The sequence below is a fragment of the Notothenia rossii genome (genome assembly GCF_949606895.1).
Source record: "Notothenia rossii genome assembly, chromosome: 11".
In the NCBI taxonomy this organism is placed as follows: Eukaryota; Metazoa; Chordata; class Actinopteri; order Perciformes; family Nototheniidae; genus Notothenia; species Notothenia rossii.
This window is the reverse complement of record NC_136910.1, coordinates 19,352,938-19,365,270: the sequence shown is the minus strand read 5'-3', so window position 1 is coordinate 19,365,270 and position 12,333 is coordinate 19,352,938. Positions and strand designations below refer to the sequence as shown.

The window sequence follows — 12,333 nt, the reverse complement described above, 5'->3', positions numbered from 1 at the left end:
TCCGAAACATGTGACTAATACTTAAAAAGGTAGGCTAATTAATAATTTTCAATTTTCACCTAATTAATATTATATAGCCTATCTTGCGATATAATATATATATATTTGCAGTCTATTTTTGTAATCAACTCTTTTCCATTTTTAACTGCAATTGCTAAGCAACACTTTATTATATCTATTTTCTTTGACCGACATCCCAACTTAGTTTCCAATTTTCTACATTATGTATGGTTAATAGAGTGCTATCAGTTTTATGTGTTGTAGCCGATGTGTTACTAATTTAATACAAATTTAAAATAGATTTACAACCCAGGCTAAACGCGCAAGTACACATACAATACATAGCTGCCTTGTTTCAGATTGTTCCAAAGGCATCAGTAGTTGCGTAAGAAAAGTCCCGTATGCTGAATTATGGGAATTGTAGGCCAATATAAACAACTCACTCACTCCTATCTTCTGCAGTGTGACATAAAAACACAAGAGGGAGCCAAACACTGAATACGTGTAATGATCTTTGTAATTATGTTACTACAATAAACCCTTAGACATTGCTCGGTTCAAAACTCAGTGTGTGTTTTGACTTATATATTCCTGCTTTTCATTTCTGGATGACAGGCTCCTAACATAAAGGTCCAGCATAATTTGGGAGATAAGACTAAAGAGAGCTCTGTGATTTAGTGTGTGTATGCATTTTTTATTAAGATGTATTTATTTGGTCAATAACGACGCTTCTTGATAATAATATTTAAAAAACACGTTTCACTGCAACTTTTATTCATAATTTTCACCACCATTTTTATGCTACTTTACTTTAGTAACTATTTTACACATCAATACCATGAGTAGGCCTACATGAATAACATTATCATTTTCAAGTATTAGAAATATATGTTGCAATGCTAATTTTCATTAACCATAATGTCAAAGGACGTAGGAAGAATAAACTTCAAAACAATTGTTACACAAATAATATTTAAAACAAATGCACCATTATTAACCAATACATAAATAAATAAAACTAATAACAGTACCACCTGATACATGTTTTTGCCTACACTTATTAGGAAATACATATTGAAAATAAATGAATCTGTATGTTAGTTTTATATAGTTTAGGATTCAAAGGTATGAATTACAACAGATCACCTGTTGTGTGATGGAACTTTTTTTTCTAATAATCTACATTTTAATTTCAGAGAGACAAGTATAGATTTTCTATGAGAATTACGTGGTTTTAGCAGAAAACCTTATCTTGAAACAAACTGCAAGGTACACCTGTGGATGTTTTTATTATGTATCTTTTCTAGTAGATGAGCCAACAACCAATCAGACACGAGAGCTCTCACACCCCCGGCTTGTGATAGGCTAAGGGCGTAACGGAGGACGTTCCACCCAAAAAAGGCACCACGGCGCGTGTTGGCCTCGAGTTCATTCATGTTTACATTTGTAGGTTTCGTCCCCACTGTGTGTCAAGCCAAGAAGACTACAACACGACCCTCCTGACATCAGCCACGTTACTCAAGGATGCTCGGTTAGTTTGTTGGTCGGTAACGAGAATACTTACCTATGTAGAACGGTAATGTCACGTTTATGACGTTTGTACTTGTCTAAAAAAGTAAAAGTTAATTGTTTAACGTCTCCTGCTAGCTGGCAGTTAGCCTGAAGCATTCCGTTACCATAGGAACTATACAGTACAAATTATTAGCATATAGCTAGCTACAACTAATGTTGCTAGCTCACGATGTTTAATCTTGATTTCTTTAAATGATGACAACCTGAAACTTTCAAACACTCGTGTTAAACATTACAAATACAATTCAGAGATGTTGCTCACAAACAGAGAACGTATTAAACTAAACTGCCGCACGTTAGGTCTAATTTAGGTGAAGTAAATGCTACCTATAAGTCTCTCAAGAGCAGGGGTGGAAAAGGTATTTACATCAATATCCTACTAATACTACGCTGTACATACTCTGTTAAAAGTAAAACTGTTACATTACTCTGTTACATTACAACTAATACATTATTTGGTTGTTTTATGTTTGCAAAGAAGGAATGTGTAAAGTAACTATAGCTGTCAATAACTGAAGTAAGATAAAAAGAACATTACCTCTTAAATGTAGTGTATTAAGTACAAAGGGACATGAATAAAAAAGACTCAAATAAAGTACAAGTAGCTTTAATGTTTAGCTTAAGTACAGTATTTACATAAATGTACTTTGTTACATTGACTGAGGAAGATCATGATCTATTTATTTGGAGCCTCACAGCATAGCCCTCCTTTGTGCTCTGCAAAAAAAATTACATTGTCACCTCTTTGCATATTCAATTCACTAAGTTGTACTTTATTTACTGACAACATTTAAAAAAGAATAAAAAAGGTTATTTAATGACACACCTGAGACATTATTTAATAATATTTAAAAGAAAGGATCACATTAATTTCTCCTACTTGCATTTTATATCTCTCCATAAACATACTTTGTCAGATTAAATTATTATTGCCATGCTCTGTAATTAAATGAGAGATCACGTTGCCAATGTGACTCTCACTTAGTTTAAACGCCTTTAAATACAGTAAAGTATTCAGACAATTCAGCAACAGACTTTAGTGGTGGAAGCTTAGCAGGCAAGCATAATAAAGACAAAAGAAAGATAAGAGAGTGTTGAAGGGTGTAGGATATCAACTAATTATTAATATATTTGGATTTATTGATAATCAAGAAAGGATATCAGCTACGGTTGCATCCACGCCAAGATTTTGTGCTTTTCGTTTATTGTCCCTCAATATTTTCATCCACTCTTGTTTATTTCAGATTGACACCTGGGAGATAATAAGACACATTGTATTGTTTGTCTACAACTTTAACCAGCATTTCCCGTTCTGCCTGTACTTCATTTTTAATGTCTTCGATGGAAGACTAGGCTTCAACTGAAGGTTCTCCATTTCAACTTGGCTCCAAGATGGATGTCCAACCTGTTCACTTACACCACACACTGTCACTCTGCTTTTCAGCACAGATTTAAATTCAACAACTCGAGCTGTTGAAAAACACATCTCCTATTTCAGTGAACAAATATCAGGGATTATCTCTCTCCTCTCTCCCAGTGAGGGCTCATTGCCGCTCATTTTGCTCTCCCATGATGTCATGGGGGATCAGGTGTTTGTCTCCACAGTTTCTAATTGGTCACCAGATCCACCACTGGGCTCGTTGCTTGAGTGTGTAAGTCAATCTGAACTGAGGATACAAATATATTCTCTTTTTGTTCAAAGATTCCAGTGGCAGACAGTGCACGAGGTGGAGATGTGGATCATTGGTTTTTCTACTGAGTAGTGTGACAGCGTCTTAAAGAGCTCTTGAAACAGGGTTTTGTGTACCAAAGACGAAAGCAGACGGATAAGGGAGGCAGCATCTTCCATCACCTTTGTCCTCACAGATGTAGGCTCAACACTGCAAGTGAGTAAGAGCCATTTCTTGAGGTGAAGATGGTAAACAAGGTTACTCATTTATAAATTAAAAAAGTTACAATAATCTTAAATGCATACAGTCTGCAGATGTGTTTCTTATATTCAGTCTACGTGGTAGTGCAGTCTTAAAAATGACGACAAAGTGAATTTAACATCTCTCAAACACTGAACATTATTACTTTTGTTGTTTAACCAGACATGCATTCATTTTAAGTGGCAGTTTAAGGCTTTAGTTGTTTCAAATAAACTGGCTAGTTGATTACTAGAACTAAAAGATGATTAGTGCTGATTTTAAAGAAATTGTTAGTTATTTAACCAAAAAGAGGAGAGCATTTGTGTGTTATTGCCTTTAGTATTTGACAAATTGTGTTGCTTTTCCGTTTCATATCATCGCAAATTTATTGGCAGTTTTCAGATGAAATTAGGACAAAACGTGGGCTTTGGTTACACTCCTGTACATTCCATTCCAGTTCAAATCAGCTTTACTTATTTGTATTGTACCTTTTGTACAAACATGCAGCCCAAAGTGCTTCACATTGTTGCAACACTAAAGAACCTACAACATTAAAACAATGTAATGCTCGAAATCAATGAATAAAACTCAAAATGAAAACTCATTTAAAATATGCGGCACATTTATTTATATTGTTTTAATTATTTAACTTGAAAATAAAGATAACTATTACTAATATCGCAGCATCATTGTGAATGTTGACACGTGAGAGGCAGTCTGCTGAACCAGGTTGAAAAGCTAATAAGACAAGAAATTATCTTTTCCTTCATGACATTAAAATAATTAAGCAGCAGTGAAACCTCCGCTCCGTAGAAGCAAGAGATACATTTCAAAAATGGCAAGGGTATCCCCTCTAAAGACGTTTCAGTGTTTAGTGCTTTAGTACTTATTTAGTTAATTATTAAAGGAAATAAGGTGATGGTATGTCTTGTCATGGTGTAGCCTAAATGCAGGGTCTTATGCAATGATACTTAGTAGATTACAAAGTAATTCTCACTGGGTCCAGTCGTTGTTGGTTGAGGACAGATAATTAGGTGTTATTACCTGATGTTGTTGTTGTTGTTGCACGCTGAGGGAAAACTTGGAGAAGCCCTTTGCGGGACTGTAACTGAATCCGGGCTGAGGTCAGCGGTGCGTCTCGGCCCGATGTAAAGCTCACAGTTCAGGGCCAGGATTATCCAGATCATTGGATCAGAATACTGTCACCGAGCACCGTAACCTCCCACAGGGTGCCTGGGATGTCCCTCCATACTGCCACCAAGTTCTCCATCATTACCACGAATGAACTTTCCCCCACTTTCAACCCTACAAGACACCAGATAGGAGGCTGAGGAGAGCAGCTGAGATGCTGCTGTGACGATTGTCGTCCACTGTGCTCAGGTCAGAGTGCAGACAGACATAGAAAGACCATATCAATTGAACTACACCCGCCTGGGTTTATTCCTATAAACTTTGGATTTTTAGACATGCTGGAAGCAGGGCTTTATATCGATTAGTTGATTCATCGCTCTGGTCCAGACCCAAATATCTCTACAACTATTACATTGATTGTCATTTAAACAATTTACTGACGTTATTGGCCCCCTGAAGACGAACCCTTATGACTTTGGTGACGCTCTGAATTTTGCTCTGGTACCACCATGAGGTGTACATTTCTGGTTTGGACTCAAATATATCAACAAATATTTGATGGTTTGCCATGAAATTGTTACACACTTGTATGTTCCCCGTTAGGGTGAATTGTTATTACCTTGGTTTGAATCAAAGGGACACTACTAAAACCATAAAAAGACTACAATACTTTAAAGAACGAGTGTGTATGTTATAGTGGCATATAAAGGTAACGGTGGACATTGTAACCAAATTAATATTACTCAACCCTTTTGTTTACCAGTGCGTGACAAGTAACCTGAAGTTGGTTTGTCCATTGTGGGCTACCTTAGAAAAGTCAGGTGAAACATGGCGCACTCACGGCAGAGATACACATACTGTAAGATAAAATGGACCTTTATTTATCCCTGTGGAGAAATTCAGGAGTTAAAGCAGCAACAGAGTGAGAATGAAAAACAGGACAGATTCACACAAAGTAAAAAAATACATAATACAAATGATATAGTAACTGTTAAAACAACATATCACAACAAGGTAAACGTTGCCTTGTTCTAAGCAAAGCCAATTCTTAGTTTCAGGTACTAATACGCTAATGTTTCTTTTCCTTTTGTATCAACACTACGAAAAGCTCTGGTTGGCTTTACATTTAATTCCCACTTGCTCTTGTCAAACTATTAATGACCATTTGTATCCGTCATGCCACAATAACCTTTGAATGCGGGTGTTTGACATTGTGCTGACAGCCAGAGCACTCACCTGATGAGAGGAGTGGAAACAGTAACATGAGTCCTTGCTCGCACTTACACCATGTCCTTTGTTGTGTTTGATTGAATTTCATTGGCTTCAATGGCTGTGCCCTTTAAAACATACCATGGGAAAGAGTGGACTGGCATACTTTGTAAACTGTCACATACTGTGTGCTTTTAAAACAAATATTTGCTCACATTCAAATGAGTGCATCTCTTTTTGTTTTCCACATCCAGGATGGGTCTACAGGTGGACAGCCCAGACAGAAAAGATGATGCACTAAAATATGATCAGCAGGGAGAAGGAGAGGGTGGCGAAAGCCAAGCGGAAGCCTGCACCCGCACCCCGCCACCCATTAACAAAAAGAGGAAGAAAAACAAGAAGAGGTATTTTCCTACAACATCTCCTCCATTTCTACTGTTATTTACAGTTGCCGGTACCTCCAAGCAGACTGACAGTTTGGATGTTCTTACGTCTCCTCATCATTCGTTGAAAGGATGAGCCTGATGAAGTATTTGAAGGATCTTGCAGCAAAGCAGATGTCTGTCCCTCTTTCTGTCTCTCTTCTCTTCCAGATGACTGTGGATCAACATCACCAACTGCAAATATGAAAGTGGTACGTTTCAATCGCTAAGTCATACATTTCTGTTATTCTGTTATTTTATGAAAGTATTAGTCCAAGCTATACATGGTTTGTACAAAGTCAGGAAATTGCTTGTATTTTTAGCTGTAAAGTTTTAGTTATATGCTTGAATAAATTAAAATGTAGACCTTGGAAAATGTGTGATTTTTATTATCATCTGGTGTTTTATCTACACAACCAGCTTTGTACACCAACAATCTTTTGTTATTTTGAAAATAAAACAATCCTGTCGTCATATTGTAGAAGTAATGTGCCTCCGATCCCCCAACTGCAGTGTTGGAACTCACCAATGCTCATGAGGCGTACATAATAACTAACATATCATAAACTTTATTTGTATAGCAAAACATCTAGCACAAATTGTTTTACAATAAGGGAACACATTTTTTAGAGTGAAACAGGGATATATTCCCATCATTTCTGGAAAATGAGATGGATAATAAGTTATAACACACACTTGATCAAATAAGATGCCAAGTTACCATATTTACATCATGCACACATATACAAACATTCCTATATGTTATTTTAATGTATTTTTTATTTCAGTGACGGGTATTTGAATTTTATCAAGACTAAAACTATCAATAATTTTGCCCCAAGTGCACTCTTTACAAATCCCTGCAGCCAGCTTCAAACAGCTGATGTAAAAACTGAAACCAGAAGAGTGTAAAACTATTTTATTTGCGTTTGTTGTTCGGGTGTCAACATACTTTTAGCCTTGTAAAATAATCCGTAGCTCATCTTGTAGAAGAAAATATTACAGAAATGGATTTAATGAATACACTCTCTGCTGGTGGTCTCAGTGCGGCGTGCTGCTCGCAGATACGGCCTCAGAGAGGCAGCGGAGGGGGACGACTGGACACTGTTCTGGACCGACTGCTCTGTGTCTCTAGACCGGGTTAAGGACATGAAGCGATACCAGGTATTCCACTGAACACCCACATTACGCCCATAATCCTTGAACCCTGATCAAACTGAATTGAACTGTGTGAATTCATCTGAAAATGAATTGTATGGGACTAGTCTCCTGCTCTGTCATATTGTAATAGCCTTACATGTAATTTAAATTATTCCACTCAATATGCCTACACATGAATAAAAAATATAGATTTCCATTGAGATTATGAGATTGCTTTATTTTCTCATTGATCATGAAAGCCTTTCAGCTCAAGCAATCAATTTGTAATGTAATTGGGTAACTCAGTGCAGGAAGTATTCAGGAGGTTATGACCCTATGATTTATCTGGGAATGAATAAGTACTATTTGTTTATTTGGTCATATCTCACTTGTACAGTTTTGTACATAATCCTCACATAATAACCAGAGTACCTCCCCATTAAACATTGTTGTGTGTGTCTCTTGTGTCTTTGCAGAAAATAAACCATTTCCCAGGGATGAGTGAGATCTGCCGGAAAGATTTACTGGCAAGAAACATGAACCGTATGCTCAAGCTTTTCCCCAAAGACTACAATATCTTCCCCAGAACATGGTGCCTTCCTGCAGAGTCAGTTTGCACTTCCCACTGTGATATTGATCTTTTATTTCGTTTTTTTTGTGTGTCATAAGATCTGGAAGCCCTGAGAGGAGAATGAAAAAACGAATTCTGGGGATTAGTTTTCTCTAACTTAACTTCCAAATTGTCTTCTTGTGTTTATTAGGATTTAAAGCATTAATGAGATTAACACTTGATACTTGTTCTGACCAAAATGTGAACCTGAAAATGAGCATAGTAGGGCCCCTTTAAGAACATGGAGTAGTGCTACACTACAGCCTCTGGTGGTAGACATATTTATTACAACAATATAAATGCCTTTATCATTTACTTGCCTCTTAAGGCTTCCTCACTTAATAAACTAACTCCTCATGTGATTTTACTTTGCAGTTACAGTGACTTCCAAGCTTACACCAGGGCCAAAAAAAGCAAGACGTATATCTGTAAGCCAGATACCGGTTGCCAAGGCAAAGGCATCATCATCACCAAGTCAAGTAAAGACATTCAACCTGGAGAACACATGATCTGCCAGGTTTACGTCTCCAAGGTGACGGCCTGTTATACAAAACATACACACAGAAACACAAACGCATAGGGGTTGAAATTAACTTGTCTTTTTACATTCCCTCCTCAGCCTTACATAATCGACGGATTCAAGTTTGACTTGCGTATATACGTCCTGGTGACGTCATGTGACCCTTTCAGCATATTCATGTTCAAGGAGGGACTGACTCGCTTCTGCACCACCAAGTACAACGAACCAACACAAAGCAATGTGGTGAGAAATGTCTATAAATATTCTATACTCCATTGTTGACCAATCATAGGTTACATTTTCCTTTATTACCATGAGCACAAAAACGTTATTTTATTTTGTTTTAATCTTACATACAAGTCCAACATGTTAAATGATCCGCTGCTGAAAGAAGTCCCCAAAAAGAAAGTACTTTTTCATGAAGTTTAAATAACTTTTTCTTATTTAGACATAGTTTATATTGAAGATAGTCTGAATCCTTGTGATTAAAAAAGTGCTTCACAAACAAATACTTTTACAAAAAGATTACACTGAGACATGCAGTAACATTCCAGTATATAACTCTTTTGGTTAAAAATAAAATAAAATATTAGAGCACAGCAGATGCAACCTTTACAAACATTTTCCATTTACAATTATTATTAGTTATTAAATCATTATTTAATAACGGTAAACCCTAACCCTTTCATATATGAGCAAATTCTAATTTCCTTAAACGCATAATAACTTTAAAAATGTATTTGTATGTCTAGCAAAACCCAGTGAGATGCAGCTTTCACCATGGCAGATTTAGAAAAACAGAAAATGCTCACATTAGAGTTTAAAACCCTTTCTTAAAGAATGTTTTCATTATTATAATTCTTGCAGATAATTTTTCTCTCTAGCTTTCTCAGCCTGTAACTGTATATCCCAGTCTTTTGTGTGATGTATCTCTCTTCCCTTGTATTTCTCATGTTAGGAGGATGTGTGCATGCATCTCACCAACTACGCCATCAACAAGAACAGCGAGAACTTTGTGCGTGACGAGGACAAGGGCAGCAAACGGTGACACATTGACAATGCTTGTTGTGTCATAGTACTAACACTACTTACAATCTGCATATTTACTGCATGTTTGTTGTTTTTGCCCCTCCCCCAGGAAGCTTTCCACCCTGACAAAGCTCCTGGAGTCCATCAACTGCAACACAGACAAGATGTGGCACGACATTGAGGATGTGATCATAAAGACTCTGATCTCTGCTCATCCAATCCTAAAGCATAATTACCACACGTGCTTCCCGAACCACACCACGGGCAGCGCCTGCTTCGAGATCCTGGGTTTCGATGTTCTGCTGGACCACCGGCTCAGACCCTGGGTGCTGGAGGTGAGAGACCCTCTCTGACCTCTGCTTAAAAAGGCTTATTGTTGTGAGCCACACCTTCAAACAACTGAGCCTGACTTCTGTCATCTATGAGTATAAAATAGTTCCAATATGAAACTATTCATAACCAGGTCTGTGGATTATCATCAGTAACTGCAGCATGCTGCAAATCACAAACAACTATTTAGATCAATAAAAAGCCTTAAAGGTTTTAAGGTATTATTATAAGAGAACACATCAAAATCTATTTAAATGTATACTTTAGCAAAGAGGACATAATTAACATTTTAAGTAACAAAATGTTACCTTTAAAGTCTTTAGGGTTGAAATCATTATTATATACTATTTTACATTACATGTCATTTGTTAGACGCTTTTATCCAAAATGACTTACATACATTCAGTACTGTGGACAATCCCCACAGGACCAATGCTGGTTGCAGTGGGACTCAAACTTACAATCCCCCTGATTCAAAGTCCAGCACACTATCCACTGAGCCACAGCCTCCCCCTTCTACAGTATAATCTAATTCCTTTAGCTCTACATTGATCATATTTACGTGTTAATTTAAGACCCAAGGCTCCTCCTTTTCTATCGGACTGCACCATTCTATTATCCATGTAAGGCCTTGTGCATCTTTTTATCCACATTTACCTAAAGTTTTGCCAATTATGAGATAAAGAACTATATTAATCCCAAAGGTGACTGGTTCAATCAAAACCAATACAATTCTACACTCTCAGTGTATGAGGAGTCATATTAACACTAATGCCTGATAGAATATCAATAAAAGCAATAATTGTATTAAATGAAGTAAACAAAACTTGAAAAAGAGTATTGCTGATTATATTTAACAGTAATAAAAATGAATATCATAATGAATACTTTTTTTTAAATTGAAAGTATATGTCCCTAGCTGCACATCATGACTTTACATTAAAGTTAAAGGGGTTCAAATCTTACCCAGAAAATCCCCAATGTGAATAGACATCTCACTCGATCAGTACATTTTGTATTCCAGGTGAATCACTCCCCAAGTTTTACCACCGACTCGCAGCTGGACCGCGAGGTGAAGGACGCGCTACTCTACGACACGCTGGTTCTCATCAACCTGGGTGCCTGCGACCGCCGCAAGATCACCAAAGAGGAGCGGCGCAGGGTGAAGGACAGGCTGCAGCAAAACAGCACCAGAGAGGCCAGGTAGAGTTCTGTCAGTCTCAAGTAATGTGTTATTTCCCCAAGGTCAGGCACCCGTCGGTGACTGCTATCGTGTGTGTGCAGGTCGGAGGAGATGCGACAGTGCCAGGCAGCCACGGTGGAGCAGATGGAGAGGTACGAGGCCAAACACCTGGGAGGCTTCAAGAGGATCTACCCCAGAGAAGGAGGGGAGAAATACGACAAGTACTTCAAACACAGCAGCTCACTCTTCCAGGAGACCGCAGCCTCCAAGGCCAGAGAGGAGTGTGCCAGGTACCTGCAGACGCAAACTTAGTGAAGAGCCGTTAGTGATGCACTTACAGTAGAGGCAGTAGGAGGAAAAGATGGTCTATTGTAGGAAAGTGAAAAAGTGTAATCTGCTCGCTTTGTGCACAAATGAAGACAAACATTTAAACCTGCAGCTTTACTGAAGTTAAAGGAGGGTTGTGCCTCATTACAAAAGTGATAGCAGGTGTTCTTAAATTCAACCTGCTACTGAAATTATGAGATAATAATTTAGTTAATGAGTTGATCAACAAAAAAATACAAGTAGTGAGAAGAAATAAGTGTTTGTGTTAGTGACGGCCCACTCAGCCCATTCAAATGTGTTGTCTAGCTCACAAGAAAAATGCATCCAGAGGAGGAACTTTGATTGGCAGAGGGGAGGCATTCAACTGATGGCCTCTACTGAAATTATATTTGGTAGGGCTTTGATCTTGTTTTTGTTATTCATTATTATTTTGTTCTTATTTTTAGGTTCAGAAAAGGGGATATCATTGCAGTGAATAATATCATAAAAATCCATTTGACTTAAAGCCAAATAGGGATGCTAAGGTTTCTGTGTATTATGTGTTTAGGCAACAACTGCAAGAGCTGCGTCTGAAGCAGGAGCAGAGGGACAGAGACCAGAGGGGGGGCAGGAGGAGAGACCTGCAGGGGGAGACTGCGGGGGAGACAGTCAGACCCAGAAGAGAACAACCCCCCGACTCCAACAGTGACTGTGACCTGCAGCCAGTGAGGCACTCCTATCATGTGAGATGCAGCGTCCACATGTCGCCACAAGAGGGAGTCAAACAGCCTCTGTCTCATGATGATGAATGCTTCACATACTGGCTGACCCCTGAGAGGAAATAGACTCTTACCCAATTTAAATTAGCCACAATAATACTACTGAAGATAATTCCTATTGGACGTCTCATTTCAAATCCAAATATCTTTTATTGTGAAAACAAACAGTGTTATCAGGGGTATTCAGTGACA

The 12,333-nt window shown here is 37.9% G+C and overlaps 1 protein-coding gene across 7 annotated transcripts in view; it reads left to right on the top strand.

Annotated features, from left to right (window-relative positions):
* The first annotated feature begins 1,400 nt into the window (after positions 1 to 1,400).
* ttll6 (tubulin tyrosine ligase-like family, member 6) overlaps positions 1,401 to 12,333 on the top strand; it is a 15,967-nt gene continuing 5,034 nt past the window's right edge. For 3 of the 7 annotated variants that reach the window (XM_079658148.1, XM_079658145.1, XM_079658150.1), the window contains exons 1-13: positions 1,401 to 1,531; positions 3,275 to 3,458; positions 6,077 to 6,226; positions 6,419 to 6,456; positions 7,290 to 7,408; positions 7,861 to 7,991; positions 8,370 to 8,526; positions 8,614 to 8,757; positions 9,473 to 9,558; positions 9,653 to 9,878; positions 10,898 to 11,076; positions 11,158 to 11,346; positions 11,931 to 12,105. In XM_079658148.1, coding sequence (XP_079514274.1) covers positions 6,078 to 6,226; positions 6,419 to 6,456; positions 7,290 to 7,408; positions 7,861 to 7,991; positions 8,370 to 8,526; positions 8,614 to 8,757; positions 9,473 to 9,558; positions 9,653 to 9,878; positions 10,898 to 11,076; positions 11,158 to 11,346; positions 11,931 to 12,105 — 1,593 coding nt within the window. In that variant the 5' untranslated portion in view covers positions 1,401 to 1,531; positions 3,275 to 3,458; position 6,077. Of the gene's footprint in view, positions 1,577 to 3,274; positions 3,459 to 4,710; positions 4,863 to 6,076; positions 6,227 to 6,415; positions 6,457 to 7,289; positions 7,409 to 7,860; positions 7,992 to 8,369; positions 8,527 to 8,613; positions 8,758 to 9,472; positions 9,559 to 9,652; positions 9,879 to 10,897; positions 11,077 to 11,157; positions 11,347 to 11,930; positions 12,106 to 12,333 lie in introns of those variants that run through there. The other 4 variants (XM_079658147.1, XM_079658146.1, XM_079658151.1 and 1 more) reach the window with 4 other exon arrangements.